At 40.8% G+C, this 23,154-nt stretch overlaps 2 protein-coding genes across 5 annotated transcripts in view; one reads left to right on the top strand and one right to left on the bottom strand.

The window, feature by feature from the left end:
- The window catches only part of LOC120575253 (alpha-2,8-sialyltransferase 8F-like), a 31,861-nt gene extending 9,229 nt beyond the window's left edge, over positions 1 to 22,632 (top strand). The window contains exons 4-7 of the mRNA XM_039825965.1: positions 14,172 to 14,316; positions 20,534 to 20,646; positions 20,760 to 20,852; positions 20,940 to 22,632. Coding sequence (XP_039681899.1) covers positions 14,172 to 14,316; positions 20,534 to 20,646; positions 20,760 to 20,852; positions 20,940 to 21,402 — 814 coding nt within the window. The 3' untranslated portion in view covers positions 21,403 to 22,632. The remainder of the gene's footprint in view (positions 1 to 14,171; positions 14,317 to 20,533; positions 20,647 to 20,759; positions 20,853 to 20,939) is intronic.
- On the bottom strand, positions 341 to 10,793 carry LOC120575251. 4 transcript variants are annotated; one of them, XM_039825961.1, is made up of 7 exons: positions 10,720 to 10,782; positions 9,552 to 9,599; positions 6,213 to 8,926; positions 4,920 to 5,929; positions 4,600 to 4,755; positions 4,260 to 4,352; positions 341 to 1,341 (listed from the first exon to the last, which is right to left on the bottom strand). In XM_039825961.1, the coding sequence occupies exons 4-7, from the start codon at positions 5,907 to 5,909 to the stop codon at positions 1,033 to 1,035; spliced, it is 1,548 nt and encodes a 515-aa protein (XP_039681895.1). In that variant the 5' UTR covers positions 5,910 to 5,929; positions 6,213 to 8,926; positions 9,552 to 9,599; positions 10,720 to 10,782; the 3' UTR covers positions 341 to 1,032. The 4 variants fall into 4 exon arrangements, with proteins under 4 accessions (XP_039681895.1, XP_039681896.1, XP_039681897.1 ...); XM_039825962.1 differs by lacking the exon at positions 10,720 to 10,782 and adding an exon at positions 10,188 to 10,432; XM_039825963.1 differs by lacking the exon at positions 6,213 to 8,926 and having other exon boundaries at positions 10,720 to 10,793.
- Positions 22,633 to 23,154: the final 522 nt, after the last annotated feature.

Raw genomic sequence — 23,154 nt, 5'->3', positions numbered from 1 at the left:
TAGGGTTGGGCATCGAGAACCGATTCCTACTTGGAATCGTTTAAAAATCCGATTCCATCAGAATCGTTTCTTTATTGAATCGTTTGGAGGACTTTGTTTCAAATCTGATCATGGGTCCCAGATTAAACATGCGCAAGTTTTGGTTTCTGTAGCGGCCAGACGCTTGTTGTTGTTGCAGCCGTGGAGCACAGTAAGCGGTGCTCTAGTGTGGCTTTATTTTACATTGAAAAAGCCCCGTGAAACTGCAACCTACCTTTGAATCAAAATAAAACTTTCCTCTTATTTGTGAAATATGCATGTGACCCGTTTCAACTCCACCCTTAAATAATCGGAATTGAGAATCGATAAGAACCAGAATCGAAAGGAAGAATCTGAATCAGAATCGTTAAAATCCAAATGATGCCCAACCCTAGGAAAAATACTTTCTAACCGTGCTAAAACGTGGCAATCCATCTATAAAAAGGACTATAATGTATGAATGTCACATCATTTTGAACTATTACAAATGTAACAAGAGACCAAAAAAAACAGAAAATACAGTTGACGTGCTGGGGGTGCAAACTATGAACAGCAGCAGTCATGTTCTTATAATTGCTGCATATTACCACTGTCCACATTAGCTTTTACTATTCTCTAAAACCCAACAAGGCTTCTGACACTTGAAAACAGATTGCAATCGTTTTGTCTTTTGTACCAGAAGACATTTTAGAAATTAACACTCACCACACAAAGTGATGTTTTCCATGCAAGTCTACTTTTTCCTTCACCGTTTACAGAAAAAAAATTGTATTTCTCAATTTGTTCAACTTTTTTTTTAAACTTGACACAACTCCACCATAACCACACTCTGACAGTGTTACCAGACATGGGTTTCCACAAAAAAATTAGAGTAAGGCTGTTCAATTGAAGTATGTGTCTCTTATTTACATTTAACAATGACCCCTTTCATTCTCCTGCTAGGTTTTTGAATACAAGCTAGAACACAGAACAAAAACATGCTGCATCCAAATGTTTCTTCGAATAATCCATTATTTAGAGCTTGACACTCAGACTGCACACTCTGCGTCTCATTGTCTTTGGTTCAATCTCCATGAAGATTTTCTGCAGCGCATCAAAAGTGTATTTGAGCTCACCTGGATAGCTCAAGTTTAAAGCGTAGATGAGGCCAAATAACATGGCACATGCATGTGTAACTGATGGCAGCTTGTTAAGGACTTCCACACCTTCTATTACAACCCCAACATCCTGTGGTGGCTGGAGAGGATCCTCCTCCTCCCTTATAACAAACACTGCCATTGTACACCTCTCGAGCTCTGTTTCACCTTGGTCCTTCTGAACAACCTGATAAAAGACAAGAGATTTATTTTAAAAGTTATTCTGATTAAACCTTTGTCTGGTGCACCAATATAAATAAATACCCATGCAAATGTTTTTTTCAATCAAATTTGTAAATACAAATTAATTAAATCATTGGGGGTCTTTTGAAAATGTAATGACTTGCAAATTCCAGCAGACAGTAAATGGCAGCTCCTCCAAATATTTTTCTCATAGCAAACATTTGACTCATCACATGCATTAGAAGTATTACTATTGTCCTCCAAAACATAACAAAAACATAAACGGTACATACTTTTAGGTTTGCACTATTATGTTAAGATACACCTGCCTTGTGCTTTCACATTTTCATTAATTTCAGAATCTGTCCACAGCTTGATACCTTACACAATGCAATATTTGGCATGTCCGGGCTTTCATTACTATGTCTGCACTACTGCTGCTCTGAAGAGAAATATTTTATACAATATCTTGTATCTAGAATTTGTTTTATTGTTTTATTTGACCGGATTCTCTTCTGTGTCTGACTTCCTGCTCGGCTCATCTGCTCTGTTGATGCGGCAAGGCCAAGGCTTCCGTCAAAAAAAAAGAGATGGCACATATTAGCGGAGCACCGCGCCCAGCAACTTGTGAAACGCTACACGGCGCTTCTGGTGGAATCACAAGCATTTACTAAAGACCAGCTTCAGCGAAGCTAGCACAGCCAGAACGCCACACAGCCATGCCCGGCGGAATTAGGTTTGAAATTAGAAAACCCATTAATAAACAAATGCATGATGTTTTGCAATACAAAACATCAAAGCAAATATACAACATAATAGTAATTTGTTACATCATGCTTAATGAACAAATACAGTATAAGATTGTTCTGTGGATTTCCTCACAAATAAGTAATTGGCCTTTCGCGACAATTTCAGGTGAATGAAAAAATTTAAATGCACCAGGATGCCAGGTTTGAGGTGAGCAGACATTAAAATGATTTCTACAGAAATACACTGTTTAAGAAAGATACAATACTATAATAGAACACTGTTACCAGCTCTTTTTTTATATCTTTTACACTCATCTATGCTGAGAAAACAGGGATGCAATCAGTTCTGCGGAATTGATTCTGCCCTTAAAGGTCACATGGCATGAAAATGTCACGTTCCCCCAGCCTGCCTATGGTCCCCCAGTGGCTAGAAATGGTGATAGGTTTAAACCGAGCCCTGGGTATCCTGCTCTGCCTTTGAGGAAATAAAAGCTCAGATGGGCCAATCAGGAATCTTCTCCTTATGAGGTCATAAGGAGCAAGGTTACCTCCCCTTTCTCTGCTTTGCCCGCCCAGAGAATTTAGCCCACCCATGAGAGAGAGAGAGAGACATCATGGCTTTCAAACGAGCAAAGTGGCAGATGGTCAAGGCCACACCCCCACCCTCCACCTTGGCCCCCCCCCTCTCTCATCCTCAATAGCTACAGACACAGAAATGGCACATCCTAAGGAAAGCTCATTGTGGGACTGGCTATAGTGGCTGTAATTCTGCACCAAGGCTGAATTTCACGAAAGAGACTTCAGATACAGTATTAGGGGACCACTAAGGTCTATATAAAAGAGACTTCAGATACAGTATTAGGGAACCACTAAGGTCTATATAAAAGAGACTTCAGATACAGTATTAGGGGACCACTAAGGTCTATATAAAAGAGACTTCAGATACAGTATTAGGGAACCACTAAGGTCTATATAAAAGAGACTTCAGATACAGTATTAGGGGACCACTAAGGTCTATATAAAAGAGACTTCAGATACAGTATTAGGGAACCACTAAGGTCTATATAAAAGAGACTTCAGATACAGTATTAGGGGACCACTAAGGTCTATATAAAAGAGGCTTCAGATACAGTATTAGGGGACCACTAAGGTCTATATAAAAGAGACTTCAGATACAGTATTAGGGGACCACTAAGGTCTATATAAAAGAGACTCCAGATACAGTATTAGGGGACCACTAAGGTCTATATAAAAGAGACTTCAGATACAGTATTAGGGGACCACTAAGGTCTATATAAAAGAGACTTCAGATACAGTATTAGGGGACCACTAAGGTCTATATAAAAGCATCCAAAGAGCACCATGTCATCGGACCTTTAACACTCAGTAAGGGCACTTCAAATCAAACTGTAACAGGAATAAAATTATCGGAATTACTGTTATCGCCACATGCTTTATTTTAACAAATCTGGAATTTTTGGGGATTTAAAACCCCCAAAAAGTTTGCACACAAATATCGAAAGACATTTAAAAATAAAATAAAAATGTTGCTTCTAACATCTAACGTTCAAAAACTATACATTGGATAATTTCTCATTATTGATAAACACCCTCAAAAGTAGTTATAATTTTTAAACCATGGAAATCTTTACAAAATCAGCTCTACCTCCCACTACATTTAAATTGACTCACAGCGCTACCTGCTGTTGTGGGGGAGGCTAGCTATGCTAAACTGGATAGCCACCTAGCAGACAGGGGTTGATGTTGGTTTTGGAAAAGGGAATAAACGTATTATGTAACCTTCAAATACCGCCATGCGGTGCTGCAATATCACACATGATCTAGGTACAACATTTAAGCACGACTAGCCCGAATCACAGAACCCGCCGAGAACAATTAAACCAAAGCAATTGTATGAAACTCTCTACAGACATAGCTGTGTAGTTGTCGCACCTGTTCGCAGCTGGCAAATTCCCGTCTTAGTTTGAGGGGCTTAACTTAGCGAAGGGTTAATAATGGCGGAAAGATTTTGCCAAAAGTTATGAGGAATTTTCTTTTCTTTGTAGGATATATTTGTTTGTACTTTTAAGACAGTTGACAAGTGTTGAGACCATGTACGACTTTTAATATTTCTTTATCTTGTCCAAAGTGATTATTGCATATAACTACTTACCAGATATTCCTTGATAAGTTTGTCCACATCCTCCCCAAGGTACACAATAAGAGACTTCAGCAGGCACTCCCTCTTTAGATTTACCTCAAGACTCTAGGTGAAAGCACAAACAGTACAAAATTATGCTGTTCAGTTTTATAACTTGATTAAAGATGCAACTGCCACACAATGCACATGGGTTCTTTGGTAAACAGTAATTTTTATTTACAAATGCTTTGAGTAAACCAGTTAAAAAGTCAGTCAAACTCAGAAGAGAAGCATGGCACATCTTCCAAAGTGTATTATAACTCTACAAATCTCTGCAAATTTTATTCGATGTACTGAGCGAGTACATACATACCTGATCCAAAACTCTCAGTATGTTCCAGGTCTTCTCTCTGACAGTTCCTCCCTTGTTTCTGATGATATCAATCAGCTTGCTGTGGTGCTTGTCCAAGGAAGCCAGGAACCGCGGTTGAAGAGGAACCGTTGTAATCCTCATGAATTCAGCATTGATCTTTAAAAAAACAAAATAGCACATTACAAGATGTGGTGTGTAAGATCTTATTTTTGACATCTAGGGCCTAAAGATGCATTATGGCTCATTAGCATGTTTCTAATGGTAGGAAAGAATATTATAGGACTGAACTATTGCAATGGATTTACAAAAAAGTTACATACCTCATCCATTGAGAACAATGCGGGCCATCTGACTTTTAACTCCTCCACTCCTAATTCCTTCTCCACAATTTCATGTCTCCGCAGTGAAAACGTCTTGGCCATTTTGTCCTTTATCAGTGCACGGTTGTTTCGTTTCATCACCTCACTTAGAAGTAACAGTCTCTCCTTTTCCAACTTGTCTGGGGTCTCTCCAGTTGGAATGTCAGGTATGTGGTTGGCCTCTCCTCTCTTAGATCTCTTTACTTTTTTTGCTGGCAATGCATCCTCTGGAGCTTTGGACTTAAGTGAATTTGCAAGTAATTCAGAACACCCAATGCCCTTCAACTGAGTTCGGTAGTTGCCCATTTTGGTCTTCAACCGCTGCTTCCACCCGTAACAACCGTTGTATGAACCAGGTTCAGAGAGACATGGATGCTTCTTGATAAGTGCTTCGGCAACATCACTGAAGTCAGAATCTGTTGGGTAGGCCTTGTACTTGAATATCTCTTCAGCTACCTTTTCCAGAATATCAGATTTTGTTTTTGAACTAGGTGTCAACCTTGTCATGTTTGACCTATACACCACATTCCCCTTCTCTAACTGCAGTTCAGTGTCATAGGAGAACGTTGGTATCGGAAACTCTCTTGGCCACATCTGAGTTCTTGTAGAGACAGAGCTGGAGGGTGTGGAAAGGAGCTCTGTGTCATCTGATTGAGTTGACAAATCATCACAGACAGTAAGATTAAGTCCTTGGCTGCAATCATCAATTATTGGGATGACCTTGACAGTTGCCAAGTCCTCAAGTTCAACAGTAGATGTCAAGTTCACTAGCGCATCTCCAAAGTCTCTGTCTTGGTACTGCAGTCTGAAATTACCATTAAACCCACACACTTTCCGGACTTCATCCATAAGCTGCTCCATTGTCTCTGGAATTCCATCAGGCAGAATTAGCTTCCTGGTGTCATCAGGATTCAAAACAACCCGCAACTTGGCTGGCCTTTTCACTGCCATGTCAGCCCATCAAAAAGAATCTAGTAAAAACAGGAAAAAAACAAAAAACATTAGTATTAGTTGTATGGTCCATAACTTTCATCTTATTACTACTCACCAATTTTATGATTAACAATCCCACTAATCACTATTATAGTGATAAAGAGAAGTTTTACACTTTCTGAAATTCCCATACATTTGTGTCAAAAGTCAAACTGCTATGGCCTTAAAGCATTGTCTTTTTTACATTATGAGAGGACAGTAAAATAAAGCAAAACAAGGAATTCTCAAACATTTCCAATCCTACACTCATTCATATTCAACCTTATGCATGTATGTATCTCTTCAGAGAGATGAGGCGCCGTCCATCAACCATGTAGTGAGCCAGAGGGTAGGGATCTGTCAGTTCATGCACCCCAACAAGACTTAGTTCCCTAGCAGTAGATATGACTAAGTCATAAGCTCTGTAATGTTCCAGGTACCAGGCATCCCATTTTTTGACAATGAAAATGAGTCTCTCCTGTAGAACAATCATATGAACTATTTCCCAGAACTCTGGAAGTCCAGCCAGCGACCCATGGGCTACCACCATTCCAATCTTGTAGTTGAAGCCATCATAGGTTGCACTTTTTGCAAGGTTCACAGTGTCCATGTGTTGATGTCTTTGCTTTACTGCCAATGCAATGTCCTCATTAATAACATCAAGGGGAAGTGTTGAAACATCAGAAACCTCCAAAGATGGCTTAAAAAATCGACACGTGCAGATTATATGCAGTCTGAAATTGGTGCCTTTGAGCTAATGAATACAGTACATTTTTGTAACAGTTTGTATGACGAATTACTCTTTTAAAGAAGCTATGTTTTGCTTCAAATCTCATAGTCCATAGTGCAACAAGGGGTCCGAACTGGCGTATTAACCCTGGATAATGCTCCAAGTAATGATGTTTGGGCCGAATTCTTTGATCAGGGAAAACTTCTTGGAATACTGTCCTGTGTTCAGATATCTTAAAGTCAAGATAACAAATAGAGTCCTCCGTGTGAAAAGGTGCAACAACCAGTTCTACAATGTCCTTTAATTCACAGAGGACTTGCCAGGCTGGTTCGTTTGAAGGAACTCTGGTCCCGATCAAGAAAGGAAGAAATCTCAACAGGCTCCAATTCTCGTGTGCATTTCCTCCAATTGTTGTCTTTGCAGCGTAGGTGAGGGGCACAAGATGGGGACGGTTTGTCTTATCGGTCCACTTAAATGGAAATGTTGTTATTGCTTCATTTAAATTGGCTAACGTGAAATATTTTTTTGAAATTAACACAGTAAGACAAAGAGCAATCTCAGCAGGGATAATTCCTTCAAACAGATCATGAGCTATATCTGGGGGGAAACTCTGCGTCACACAGAAATATGACAGATTTTCTGACAGCGTACACTTCCTTTTAACACCAAAATGACTAGCCAGTGAATTTTCTTCAATAACTTTAAGATGAGCAGTATGGATATCCTTGCTTCTTACACAAAATGCTCCAGACTTGACTTCTGTTGTTTGAATGTCTACATTTTCTGCTGTACAAAATCTGCAGACATATTTACCTGCAAAACTTTCCACAAAACCTGCAATACCATGGGCTCCGAGATTGTCTGCTACTACACAATGAACAAAGCCTTTCAGAGATTTCCCCAACTTGGCAATGAACAGTCCTTGTTGTTCTAATATAATAAGATCATCTACTAAGGGCTTCAAAACACTGTCAAATCCATAGCACTTAACATCCTCAGTATGAATAAGTGCAGCTAAATATATATTAGAAAGCGATGAGTGACAACTAGCAGGCAAGTTCCCCAATGCCCAATAAACACCACAAATTTTATGTTTTTTTTCTGGAGGTACCAAGGGGATTACATATTTCAAAATCATCTACATATAAAATAAGTGAAATAGCACACTCCTTTGACAACGGCAAATTTTCTCTGTAATTACTACCATCATAAAAAGACTTGTACAGAATTTTATCAGATTGAATTTGATATGAAGATTTTAAATTAGTTGCTTTGTCCAAAAAAGTTTCACAACTTAGAATCTGCTGTAAAGATTTTAGAATAGAAATATACTGAAATGATTTTTTGTTTTGTGAGTCGAGCAAAAATTCTACAGATTCTACAATATTAAAATGTTTTTTGTAGTAAGTCTTTCGCTTCCAGGCAGTGGAAAGAGGGCCACGGCCACTACAAGAAGCAGTGATTGGATTTGACTTAGAGAGAGTAGATGCTAGGTCTTGCAGAATAGTTTCATCTACTTGACAGTTACCATTCTGTAAGTGCTGAGCTAAGGTTTGATGGATAAGAGGGACAGAAGCAGCGCCTATTAAATAGTCAAACTCTTGCAAAAGTTCATCAACGGCCACACTAGAAACAAGATAAACATGTTCTAGCTTTAGTAGAAGAGAGGCAACTTTGAGCTCAACATTACATGTCAAGTCATTTAAATCCTGCACATCAAAACTGGAATCACCCAAGTCATCTGTACTTAATTCATCTAAGGGCTCAGTACCAACACTATCAATTTGGATACTGCTACAATGACTTTCAGCAGAAAGATTTACACTTGACCCTTTTTTCTCAACTACTTCAGGCTTTAGGTCAGTTTCAGAACAATCCTTATGATTTCTGCTTCTGTGAGTTCGGAACGAGCCATAAACATTTGTTTTGTAAGAACACCCCTGAAACACACAAACTACCGTTTCACTGTTGTTCAGGTGCTGCGCTATATGTTGAAAATAGTCTTTTAAATTTGAACGTTGATTGCAACTGCATAAAAGACATTTAAATGTGGTAAGTTCCGTTTGTGAATATTGCTGATGACATCTTGACAAGTGGCTCAAAAGTGCATTCCAAGTCTTGCAGGTACATGGACAGTTGAAATAGATGCAGCGATAGGAATGGTGACGTCCATAATGTCTGTGTTCAAGCTTATAATGTTTAAGTAGCTCAGATCTTCGTGAAACAGATGTACCACAGTCTTTGCATTTCCACATTCATCAGAAGACTAGGAAAGAAAGAAAAGTAGACCCACCTTACCAATTTGCCACTTAATACAGTTTACATGATGCAGAATGGTACATTTACATGCAGTTTATATAAACAGTTATGTTTTTGTCATTTACTTCAGCAGGAAAGCAACGCCTTTTTAAAGCAAAGATATTTCATTTTACTAGTTCATTAGTTGTAGAGGTATCATTACTTGTCTCCATATGTCCCTACTTTGCAATTATTCAAAAGCTGTAATAAGTGAATAGCTTTATACAGTATGAAAAACAAACTGATGTTCTTACAATTACTGCAATCATTTAAATCAATTGTAAGGTTACTTAAACTGCATGAAATGACTTACTATTTATTTAATAGTTTATTGCCTGGTCAAATGAACTTACTGTAAGGTGGGTAACTTTGTGATATTTGTTTTGACTAGAGATGTGAGGAGACACTTTCATACTGCCAGTCACTATATTACAAATGTAACTAAAGCAATTTTAATTACATTATTACTAATAGATATTACATTAGTATTAGTATATGTTGAAATATATTAGGTTATCAGCTGCATCTCTATTTTGGGTTTTTAATTCGTAATTAAACATACATGCAAATGTTCACTTAATTCCCGGACTTACCAAATTCAGTAATGGCTAAAATTGTGACCTTTTCAGGAAACAGCAAACCTGTCAAGACAAAGAAAAAGGCGAGATTTCACATTTAGTTTTACATGGGGATATTAGCATTATCCATAATTGTCACTAAAAACTATCAATTACATCAGAAATATTGGCGGTATTATACTGACATATTATAGAATTAAAACAAATTCCTTTTTAATAAGTACTAATGATGAAAGAGCAAGAGGACCAAAGTTATGATATCCCTCAAAGCAAAACTGTAAATCTGGATTAAAAAGTCTCTATCGCACAGAAAATGGTCACCTATTAATCCCTCTGTTGCTAAACTGAACAGATGCACAGGACGTGATGTGCAGAGCACTTCTTTAAGTGTCATGAATCACTAAAACTAGTTACTCATTGAACTGAAATACTCCCGTTTTTAAAGCCGACACGTTACATTGCTGTCGGATTAGCACAAACAGACCAAGATCTGTGGCACGTTAAATATATGTGCGGTTGATTAAAGACAAGGCGGGCAGGCAAACGTCCGTGACCACAGTCAAACTAACGTTACGGTTTTCATTTGTTAAATACAGTAACATGCATTTAAGCCGTGAAATGCGACAAAATGTCGACGTTGACGAGTTTTACCTTCTTCGCCTCACTTTGCTCTGCTGCCAGCTCTGTGTGTACGGCGTGTGCGAGCCGCTGTTGTGTCAAAGTCTTTTCCACCGTCGAATAGTACTTCCCTCTTGTTTAAATGCGTAGCGACCCCAGTGTGGTTAGCGATAAGGTGGTTCAAGTTCAGGTATTGTTAGAGGAAACATGTCGACGGGGAAACGATCTTCCACATACAGCTTAATGTATGGTAGCCGCGGTGTTCGCGTCGCGAGGTGTACCTCCCCGCCCTTGGCAAAAAAACAAAACAAGCATGATTTAAATACGAGCGTTATCATACCACCATTACTTTTAAACAGAGACAACAAACGAATCTCCCTGTGCATGTGAAAAGAATGCAAATAACTTAGTTTAGCGAGCTAATGTTACCTAGCTAGCTAGCGTTAGCTTAACATGTGCGCAAATTACAAAAGCAGTTGTAAAGTAGTTGCCCTTCATTCCACAAACTTTAAATGAGCATGGAAAACAAACTCTAACATTAAAACAACACTATAAGACTGCTTACCTTGTTTAAACGAGCTTCCTTGAAAAACCAAACGACGTCTTCATCGAAGCGAGGTAATGGCGGACAACAGCAAAATTCAGAACGATGCAAGGTCGTGGGGTTACGTCGTTACGTACATCACGTGACATGAAAACCTCTGGTTTAAAGTGAAAATAGAATTTAAGTACAATTGTTACTTTTAATTTTTTCTATGGGGAGTATTATCTGCTTTTATGCAAACGGAAATAAACAGGTTTATCCTAGAAACCATGATTTTCAACTAGACTAACATACAAATTAACTTTAAATAAATGACACAGTGGTTTCACTTTTTTCAGTGTAGTTTGCTGTTCAGCTGAGAGTTAAACTGGCAGTACTTGACATTTTATGGGATTACATGTTTAATAAGTATGTGAGAGTGAGGTTTACAGTCTATCGGTTACCTGTATCGTCAGTTTGTAAGTGTTCGATAATGTACTGCTTAGCTTCAGCAGGGCAGTCAAACGATCTTCATTCTCCATCCGGGGCAGTGATTCTCAACGTCGCGGGGGAACAAAAGGCCAAACCGGGTGTTAGGGCAGTGTCTAAGCAGCTCCCTTGCTTCTTTGAAGGCAGCACGGCGCTTCCTCACGGTAGTAGCCTGGATAAATGTAGATCTGTTTGTTGTTATGCAGGATGGGGAGCTGGCGTAATGCTTTCCTCAAGACGTCCATCTTTTCTTGAAAGTAAAACTTCACAACGATCAGTCGCGGGGGATCCCCCTGCTTGGGTTTAGGCTGCAGTCCCAGTGTCCAGTCCCAGTGAATCTTGTAGTAGCTTAGCCACTGATCTTTCCATGCGAATATCCCCGAGGCTTTCGTCCACACCGATAACACAGCAATTATCTCTGCGTTGCGTTGACTCTAGATCTTCCGTCTTGGATGTTAGTTGCTTGACTTGGGAGGACAGCGAAGAGAGTGTAAGAAAAATCTCTAAAAGACGTGTTCGTTTGATTTCTGAGGAGGAAAGAGAGGCTGGGGTCGAATTGAAAGTTAAGCAAAAGGTTTAATAAAACAACACGATGAAAACAACAGTCAAAACACAATCAAACATAAAACATGAAACACTGCCAGCAGTGGACTGAAGTGACATGCCTCCTCTTCAGGAATTACATCAATCAGTCATGCGACATGACAAAACAATACACTGTAAACAGCGGTCTTCAAAATGCTTCCCCTTGTGGGATCACAAATTGAAGCCCCGAATCTTTCTCAGGATCCGAATTATATTCCCTACACCTGGGTGTTTCCTCAAATGAAATCTTCCTCTATTGGTCAGATGTCTCTCAAAAGAAAAGGTGTAGATTCTGTGTCTTGAGGCCACACCTGGTCACAGGATCTTACCGAGGCGATGTCAATTGTTTCCAAACTACAAGAGTACACATTCTTTGTCCTAAACTAGTCTGGCCTAGCAGGGGGTGGCTCCCCAAAAAGAGACAACAGTTACCTTTCCTGTGGGGACAATGAGTCTCCTACAGTATGCTAAATGACAGATATGAGCTAATGAATTCTTTAGAAGCTTGAGTTTGGGGTGAGGCAGTCAAATGCTGATTAGGCTTAATCAGTATTGAAACTCAGTTTCAGTGTCACTCAGTCTTACAACAATTTACATTTTTAAGTTACATTTTCTACCTAAAAGTATATTTTTTAATCAGACATCACCAATGGTTTAACTTTTTACAACCTAACAAGAGCTAGCTCAACGACCTGGTCGGAGTAGTGGTTTGCGCCGTCTTCTAGGCTACGTATTGATGTAGCCTGTAGCTTACGCTCCTGATTAACAGTCTCCAAAGCTTCCCGTGTTTCGGAGCAAACTATTGCTATTTCTCCATGCAGCTCTTTGGAGAGGTTTTCTATCTTTGCGTGCAGGTCTGTCGACAGTGTAGTCACAGTGTCTTCAATTTTGGCCACGACCGTTTGTTCGGAGGCTTTGATGGCCTCCATTATGGTAGCAACGGCCACCATGTCCGTGGGTGGCCCCGCCACAGTAGAGTCCGATGTTTTAGCTGCAGGCTTAGGCCTTTGTTTGCTGGACATGGGCGCAGGCGTTCAAGAAAATAATAAAAGGGAGAGGGAAAAAAAGGAAAAAGAGACTGCAGCAACTATGACATAAGATGTTAGGGATACACCTTAGTCAGCTGTTGGGTTGTTTCAGAGGCTGAAATTGTCATCTTCATGCAGAGCTCAAGGAAAAAGCGTGTTACATATGTCACTGCTCTCGAGCGCCCCCCCTCCGAAAAAAGAAAAAAAAAGACTAAATTTGACTCAAAAGTTACAGTATGAGTCCGATGTGGAGTAGGCCTACCTAATCCCCTCCAAATAATGACAGTAGCCTATACCATGTATCTTTTGTTAACCACATGGTCGAAATATAACACATCTTGAGGTCATGTGAGTTATGGTAAAACAGAGGGAGTTCACCTGAAGGATCCAAGACTGCTTTCACACACTTGGGTCTTTTTATGGAATTAAAATCCTTAAAAAACATTTATTCATAACCTAAACAAACTGCCTATTTATTTAACTCTTAAAGCTCCATTGTGTAATGTTTTGAGTTGATTCTTAGCAAAAACTCCTTTGTTCTTTCACAAATATGTGTATCATTCATGTGTAATTCCACCAACTAATCAAAGTATTCTTGTAAGCGTAGAATCTGCCATTCAGAATCATTCAGAATACATACGAGCGAGTTTCTCGAATGGCGGCAGCCATGTGGCGTTTCCATCTTTAAAATACATTAGCCAAAGAGGGAATACCTCCACCTTTCACGCTTTTACACTCAGTGGCATTGTGACAAATGCAAGGGGGAGATTATTAGCGACTGCCGGCAGATTTGAAATCCTGTTGAAGATGGAGGATCACGCCTATTCTCAAGGACATGTAACAGAGTCGCCAAGGAAAGAATTAAAACGACAACACGACAGGCAAAGCAACAAGACCAAGCACTTTAGCTGTACCTCGCACCTCTGTCGCATCAACTGATCTCTGACTCGGCTCACGGAGAAAAATATGTAGCCTACGCTGTAAATATTGCCTTACACTATTAATCTCGTTCAATATACAGAATAATGATTGCACTGATACTTTACTAACATTAGCTTCCATTCGTTTGGGAACCTGACAGCTGATGTTAGCAATGAAATGGTACCAAAATAACGAAAACGTAAAACTATTATTATGCTGGAAGGAACACTCATGGACAAAGTCGTACTTCTTGGAATAATATGGCCACCGTAGGAGTTAAAACGCGCTCGGAATGGGAGGGGCTAGAAAGTAATATTCAGTTGGTTGGCATATACAATTTCACCGGTAGATTGGAGAAATTCTTACACAATGTAGCTTTATGTATGATTTTGGCAAATTATGAAGCCTTCTGTTTACCAACACTCCTGACCATCTTGTATGTTATTTAACAAAGTCCTTTTGGACCCCCAGATCTCTGCTGAGCAGCAAGTGCCATGGTTTTGACAAGGCCATCATAACCCAGACCAACACTCCAGTGGGATCAAAGCTTGTGTATGACGGAGAAAAGAAGAGGACCCTCCAGGTCACCCCAGAGATTTTCAGCACCTTTGCAAAAGTATGTTGTTTTGCATTCATTGTGTCATCCGATTCTTTATTAGTGTGAATGCTGATTCAGCAGCATTCACAGTATTGTTATTCAATTCTTTATTGTGTGAATGCTGATTGAGCAGCACACAATTCAACTTTCTTCTTCCGTACATTTTTTGGTCTTCTTTAACTTGTGTATACATTTAGCTACAAAAAACATTAAAATATCAAAATGTTAAAGGACATTTTTCCTTTACATTGAAAGTCATTGGCGCAATCTTGGAGGATGTGCACAGTGCAACACCTATAAGACACGCACCTTCCGCCATCCTCACAAAAACAATACTTTTCCGATTAAGAGTGTGTTTTCCTCGTTTCTCTCTCTCTCTACCAAAGAGACTGGATGACCACTCGGGTGCATCGGTGACCCCTGACGGTTCCTTAGCGTAACGAGGAGCGAACCCTCGTGTCAGTCACTTGTCAGCCGCATGGTCCCTGTGTGGGGAGGCAGGACTCCTGGCGTAGCCTACCCCAGAGTGTAGCAAAAGAGCCGCGTGAGGAGTATAGCCAGAGAAAACGCTAGTTGAGAGTTGGAGGAATAAAAAAAAAAGATGGAATTGGTCTCTCTCCCGTCCTTGGTGCACACCCTGCTGTGGACATAGACTGCAATCGTAGAATCATGGCTCCATTGGCTCTGGGGTCCGTTCCAGGTAGGAGGTTTAACAAACTCTGAGTCTAACCCTGATGTCTGAGTTGATTTACCCTGAGATGAGAAACTCCAACTCCTGTTCCAGAACAGCTGATTTGAGTTGGTTCAATCAACTCGGAGTATGTTCACTCAGGGTTACGCGCGTGCACAACCACTATAAAAAGGCAGTATGAATGGAGCCATGATTCTACGATTCACCATGGTAACAACCACAAACAAACGGGTCGGCGGAAATACTCATGCGCACAAACAGCGAGTTTGAACGTTCATTTCATTGAAAAAGCAAGACAGCGGCTGCTGCTGCAAAAGAGAGAGAATTGGTGTGGGAGAAAATTGGTGCTCGAGTCAATGCGTACGCATTAACAGTGTATTAATTTCATATTTAATCACAGTTAACTTATAATATTACTGGTGAAAACTAGAATTGTATTACACCTATAATTTCATTTAGGTGCAATCCTGCGGGCGAAAAAGTAAACTACAGGCTACTAATCCCATTCTGAGCACCATATCATTAACAGAACTATAATGTATAATCATTTATTTCTTTTTAATGGCTCTCACTGGTTTGTGTCCAGGGAACACTACAAAAACGTTTAAAAAACGTTTCAGAGCTAGTCACACTTTTCTGATGGCTCTGCATGCAGTGGCTTTACTATTACTGTACGATCCGCTACACTGTTATAAAGAAAACTGCCGTTTGCAAAAAACGTAATGCGACACAAAGAATCTGCTGGGATGTTAAAGCCTGTCCACGATGGTTGATGTTAGTGATATGAGGACGGATAAGGTATCTACATATCTAATGGACTGTGATAAAAAATACCTCTCATATCGGTTATGTGGAAATGAAAATACATCTATATTCGGGACTCAATAGCCTACCGACGTAAACTCTCTGTGAATTAATACAGCTTTTTCATCAACGGGATCGTCGACATAAGGACATGACATGTTTGACAAAAGATACGTTTTATAGTCTGCCTAACATAAACCCATACTTTTTTTTTAATTCATGCAGATAACAAAGTGCATTAAAATGCGCTTGATACAGACTGAATGAATGAATGAGGAAATGAGTTTCTCCTCCCTCTCAGAGAGTTTTTTTTCTCAGTTTCTTGAAGAAAACCTGCTCCCGACCAGAGGCCTGTACTACGAAGCAAGATCAACATGGCCTGGATTTCTTTCAGTAATCCGGCTTCACTAACCCTAACAACTGCGGTCTCGGATAACCGGTGTCACGAAGGTGGTTATCAACTAGTTCAATCAACTCAGGTTTGTCCAGTCTAGAGACGCGCGCGTTCACATAAAAGAGGCGGTGTTTGCGCACCACGACCAATCGCAAACATCTACCAGAGCCGCATGTTATATATAAGAAGAGAAAATTATAGTTCTACATAAATATGAAGAACACAGACTCGGTTTTCCAGGGAAAACGCAATACAGTCGCTGCTTCCTAAAACAGGAAGGAAAGCTGGCAAAAAAAAAATAGCCGACGCTGTAGATGTTTAAATCACAACTCCAATATCACTTCCCCATCAGTCAGGACCAAGATCTGACCATGCATATTTACACTTGAGCTTTCCATAAACTGTCATTGCTTTAGCCTATTATTTCAGTTGCAACCTTGGCAGTGGGAAGCGATCGTGAGAGCAAATAAAAAATATAAAAAAATAATTCAAACCCATGTGTGCATTGGTGACACACTCAAGAAGCCGATATGTAATTCCCTCCCCTTAAAATATATAGGCTATATTTCATAAAAATACCCATGTTAACGGGGTTGTTGGTCTCTAAATGTTTTAACTTTTATGAGCCCACCCCTCTCTCTCTCTCTCTCTCTCTCTCTCTCTCTCTCTTTCTCTCTCTGCGCACTGAGCTCCGCCTGATCTTCTAAGAACGCTGTTATCAATCTAATGATTGGTCAGTAGGCGGTGCTTTTACACCGGTTGATCTCTAATCTCCAATTTAACCTGCTCCCGACCAGGTTAGGTGTTCAGCATGAGTTACCACGGCGATTGAACCCGATAACAACTGATCCACCTTCATAGTACAGAAAATCCTGGGTTGAGCCTTATAGCTCGTTAACGCCAAATCCTGCTTCGTAGTACAGGCCTCTGGTTAGGTTTAAAAGGCTCAGTTACCATAGTAACTCTGAGGTGAAGTTACCTCTCTTTCTGAAACAGATAACCCAGAGTTTCCCTCATCTCAGGGTTAACCAACTCAGAGTTTTCACTAAACCTGCTTTCTGGAACGGGCCTCTGTTGTGTTTATTGTATCCTGTTGTCTGTGTATATTTTGTTGTGTATAGTTCTGTTCCCTGTTTTGTATTATGTTCCGTTTCCTGTTTTATTTTGATAGTCTGTTTTCTGTCTTGTCATGTCTAGTTTTACTTCCTGTGTTTTCCTGCCTGTGTTATTGTCTGATGTGCTCCACCTGTTCCCCAGCCCTGGTGTCACCTGTCTTGTGTTTCCTCGTTACCTAGTTTATTTAGCCCCTGTGTTTCCTTCGTCTGTTGTCAGATCGTTTTGTGTCCGTTTGTGTTTCCTCCCTGTCTGTACGTGCCTTGTCAGCGTGTCTAAGCCTGGTGCCTTTGCTTTTGATTCTTCCCTGCGTTGTTTTGTAAGTTTTTCCAGCCTCTGTGCTGTCGTTTTTTGTTCAATCAATAAATCCTCAAGCTCAACCCTTCTCCTGCCTGCCTACCTGTCCCTGCATTTGGGTCCTTTAATCCCTGGAAACCATCACAGAATGATCTAACCAAGATGGACCCAGCAGGATTCAAGCCTCTCCTGCACCCACTGGAGCCTGATGATGAGCGGATAAGTTCTTTTTTCTGTTCCCTTTACAAGATGGATCCTAGTGTCTCCGAGCTGCCCAGTGTCCCCAGGTTCTCCAGTGTCCCTGAGCTGCCTAGTGTCCCCAAGCTTTCTAGTGTCTCTAGTGTCTCTAGTGTCCCCCCCAGAGTTCCGGTTGTTTGGCAGCCCCCCCTAGATCCTCGGCTGGCTAGCCGCTCCCCAGATCCCCGGCTGGCTAGCAGATCCCCGGCTGGCTAGCAGCCTCCCTGAATCCAATCTGGCGTCCAGCCTCCCTGAACTGGCTATGACCATTCCCCCTGAGACTTTGCCGGTTTCCGGTGCCTCTGAGACTGCCCGTGAGACCGCCCCAGTGACCTTGCCAGTCTCCAGTGCCCCCGAGACCGCCCCTGAGACCTCCCCAGTGACCTCCCCAGTGACCTTGCCGGTCTCCGCGCCCCTGAGACCGCCCCAGAGACTTTGCCCTTGTCCTGCCCCCCAGAGACTTTGCCTTTGTTGGTCCGACCTACTCCTGCCCCTCGTGTCCTGTCGGTGGTCAGGCCGACTTTTTCTGACATACTATACTATGACTTTTTTTCGACATACTACACTATGACTTTTTTGACACACTATACTATGACATTTTCATAACTTTTTTTGACATGGTATACTATGACATTTTTATGACTTATTTCAACATACTATCCATCCATCCATCCATCCATCTTCGTCCGCTTATCCGGTGTCGGGTCGCGGGGGGAGCAGCTCCAGCAGGGGACCCCAAACTTCCCTTTCCCGAGCAACATTAACCAGCTCCGACTGGGGGATCCCGAGGCGTTCCCAGGCCAGGTTGGAGATATAATCCCTCCACCTAGTCCTGGGTCTTCCCCGAGGCCTCCTCCCAGCTGGACGTGCCTGGAACACCTCCCTAGGGAGGCGCCCAGGGGGCATCCTCACCAGATGCCCGAACCACCTCAACTGGCTCCTTTCGACGCAAAGGAGCAGTGGCTCTACTCCGAGCTCCTCACGGATGACTGAGCTTCTCACCCTATCTCTAAGGGAGACGCCAGCCACCCTCCTGAGGAAACCCATTTCGGCCCATTTCGGCCCTGGATCTCGTTCTTTCGGTCATGACCCAGCCTTCATGACCATAGGTGAGGGTAGGAACGAAAACTGACCGGTAGATCGAGAGCTTTGCCTTCTGGCTCAGCTCTCTTTTCGTCACAACGGTGCGATAGATGGAATGTAATACCGCACCCGCTGCGCCGATTCTCCGACCAATCTCCCGCTCCATTGTCCCCTCACTCGCGAACAAAACCCCAAGGTACTTGAACTCCTTCACTTGGGGTAAAGACTCATTCCCTACCTGGAGAACATACTATACTATGACTTTTTCTGACATACTATACTATGACGTTTTTTAAACCTACTACACTGACTTTTCACTATTTTTTTCCAACATACATTTTTTTTTTGACATCCTAAACTATGACTTTTAATAACTTTTTATGACATCCTGTACTATACATTACATACTATACTTTGACATTTTAATGACTTTTTCAACATACTATACTATGACTTTTTATGATTTGTTTTTGACTTACTATACTCTGACTTTCTAATAACTTTATGAAATACTATAACATTTTTGACATAGTACTATGACATTTTTTTAACCTACTATATTTCAAAAAGATTTTCTTTAGGCATTTCATTTGGTTAGTAGAGGAAAGACAGGGTGTACAGGGCTGGAATCAAACCCTAGCAGCTGTGATTAGAATTGAGCCTTAATGGTACACACCTACCCATTGAGCTAATGGGGTGTCCCGTTTCCTTTCTTTGACATACTATACTATGACTTTTTCATAACTTTTTTTGACGTAGTATACTGACATTTTTATGACTTATTTCGACATACTATACAGACTTTTTTCGAGATGCCATACTATGACTATTTTACGACACACTATACTATGACTTTTTCCGATATACTATATATGACTTTTTGATTTATTTTTTCCACTTACTAAACACTTTTTTTATGACTTTTATTGACCTACTAAACTATGACTTTTTAATAACTTTTCATGACATACTATAACATTATACTATGACATTTTTTAATATACTGACATTTTTCAAAAAGATTTTCTCTAGGCATTTTATTTGGACAATAGAAGAGACATCAGGCTGCATGCTAGCAGAAAATTACATATAACTATAACAGCACAACTGTACAGACCAAGACTTTGTGTTTGTTTTATGAGTTTCATAATGACACTTGAGTTAATGATTTTAAAGATTTTTTATTTGTATTTACAGGTTTACATGACAGACAGTTGAATTCCTGAATAAAAATAATAAATCATTTTGGTGTCATTCATGTCATGACGACTTAAGCAAAGCAGAAATGGCCTTATAATGAAGACCTAGATTAAAATATAGTGCAACTAACTCCTGTACTGTAGTCATTTCTCTAGCTGTCACTGTCATGCCCCAGGCTACATCAATATACGGCTTCACGTGAGCACACATTCTATACTATGACATTTTCCTAAGTTTTTTTTTTTTTTTTTTTCAACATGAGTTTTTTTTTCATAACCATATTCATATGCAACCATCTAAAAAACCTGTTACATTTAACCCAGCGTTACTTTGTGCCCGCGCTCACCTACATTATATTCGGTATATGACGTTCTTAAATCGTTTTGTTATGCCATTCTTGTTGGTGTTGATTCCAGGAGCATCCATTCCCAAATAAAACATGGGACACGTGTGCCGTTGTTGGGAACGGAGGGATCCTGACAGACAGCGGCTGTGGAAAGATGATCGATTCAGCTCAATTTGTTATCAGGTAAGAAAGGTATCCAGTGTCGAATTAAAACAGCTGTTAACACGTAACTAATTTTAACTCATCTTTGTTAAAATTCCATAAAACAATCTCTGTTATCTTTGGTGCTTTTTCAGGTGCAACCTACCTCCTTTGGGAAAAAGCTATGAGAAACATGTGGGCATCAAGACAGACCTTGTGACAGCAAACCCAAGCATCTTCATAGATAAGTGAGCAAGATGATGAATCACTGCACCTTAAAACATTACTTTTGTCTAGTTTCTTAACATCGTGTATTAAATATTTTTCATCTTCAGGTATGGGGCTCTAATGGGGCGCCGTCGCCAGTTCGTGGAGAGTCTGCGTAGCTACGGCAACTCCTTGCTGCTCCTTCCCGCCTTCTCCTATGGCTTCAACACCCCTGTGTGTCTCCGGGCCGTCTACAGCATTGAAGACTTTGAAAGCCCCACCAGGCCCATCTTCTTTAACCCTGAGTACCTCCAGAGTCTGGCCCTCTTCTGGCGCTCCCAAGGCCTACGAGCAGTGCGGCTCAGCACCGGCATAATCATGACCAGCCTGGTGCTGGAACACTGTGCCAACGTGCATCTGTACGGGTTCTGGCCCTTCAATAACCACCCAGATGGACTCTATGCCCTGACTAACCACTACTACGATGACAGACAAACTAAAACGAAATTCCACGCCATGCCGGCTGAGTTTGACCTCTTGTTGCGGCTGCACAGTCAGGGGGTGCTCAGGCTTCACCTGGGAGATTGTTGACCAGCTGACAGGACAAGAGCAAAGTGCCTTGTTTGTAGCCCAGTAACTTGTGAAATCTTTCATATACTTTTGAATGTGAAAAGTGCCTTCTTGCTTGCTAGTCCAGTCATTTTATGAAAAAAGGTAGAACAAATTGCAACAGAAGCAAACTCAACTGATTTTGTAGCCTCAATATATCCTAAGTAAGGAAAAAAAGCCTCGAAGAATCCCATTAGGGGAAAGTTTCAAAAGAACAGGAGACAAGGGTAAGATGAATGCAGAAGACAAAAGGTAGGTCCTGTTCCCCATCTCTGCAATAATAATTAATAAAGGCTGGTTTAAAGTACTTCTTCCTGCCTCTATATATTAATGCTCATGGATAGCCTAAATGGGTTCCATTCAGACCTTAACATTAAGTCTTTTACTGTTATAAGTCAACAAGACTTTTTCACCTGGCTATACCCAATGTTTAGATCTGTTGTGGTATTTATGCAAATTAGCACATGCGTAAGTAGATTAAGCACCATTTGCCCATGTTAACAATTTCAAAAAACTTGTAATACATTTTTTTGTTTGTCGTGATGGAAGTAATCAACTCAATAATTTTCATGGTGATATCTAAAGGTTAACATTTTACCCAATTCACGTAAGAAACAATGAATACGCGTATGAATATGCTATATTTGGGTCTTTTTCTAAACTCTCCCCTAATGGGATTCTTTGGGGCTTTCTTTTTCCTTACTCAGGACATATTGAGGATACAAAATCAGTTGAGTTGGCTTCTGTTGCAATTTGTTCAAGGTTGACCCCCTTTTTGGCTTAAAATGACTGGACTTTGCCTCTATGGTAGATAAATCATGACAATGTGCCCTCTAGGTTTCCCTTATAATGGAGAAAACGTGATGCAGTGCGATGTAGGCTGCCGTACATGTTGGGAATGCTTTCTGCACGCTTGTGCCCCACCGCATGCAGGTGGTGCCCTTTTTTTTGCCCCTGCTGCTTAAACCGCTTGAGTCAAACACTGGCTGATGACACGGATAAAGTGCGTTCAAGCAAGATGGATGCTTGGACTAAGAGTGAACGTTAAGTGTCTCATTGTAGTGAAATGAAGATGCAACTATTGTAAGGCTGTATAAAACATTATGTAAACAATCTATATTTTAACTTTTTTTCAGGCTGCTCTAAAAATGAAACCTCTGTTTAGCCAGACTTATCTGAAGTGATGGTACAACACCCCAGAGTGTCACTGGGGTAATATCAGAGCCAGTGTTCGAACTATACCGTGGCCTTCGGGGGAGCCCACTTTCTTTCCACGCGGGGGGGGGGGTCGTGCACTTGCAACTTACAATGACTTCCAAAGATACATAACAGCTACAAGTGTATGCACTACAGGATTTACCCTATCATACTTTATCGACAGGAATAGATAGGGCAAACAGCCAGCCACAAATATATAAACAAAGCATCAGGCTGTTTTTGAGATTTCACATGAACAACGGTGAAAGGTACTCAGGCTACCGAAGAATACCAGAATTCCTCCGTTCAATTAGACCTTAGCGACGCACCCCAAGCTTCCATCCTTAACAAACAGCCATGTATATGGGCTCTTCCAGGCTCTCCACTGCTGGCTGTTCCAATTTAACGGGAGAGAGGAGCGAGAGGGGTTAGGATCATCTTCAGCCAGAGACGACATTATTTCTTCAGCTTCTTCTTGCGTTGTCACCCCGGTGGGAGGTGTGCTAAGTGGGCTTGCAGCAGGTGAATTAGTCGTGC

The sequence above is a fragment of the Perca fluviatilis genome, chromosome 15 (genome assembly GCF_010015445.1).
Source record: "Perca fluviatilis chromosome 15, GENO_Pfluv_1.0, whole genome shotgun sequence".
NCBI classification, from domain to species: Eukaryota; Metazoa; Chordata; class Actinopteri; order Perciformes; family Percidae; genus Perca; species Perca fluviatilis.
Note: the sequence above shows the minus strand (reverse complement) of the source record. Positions and strands in the feature narration are given on the sequence as shown.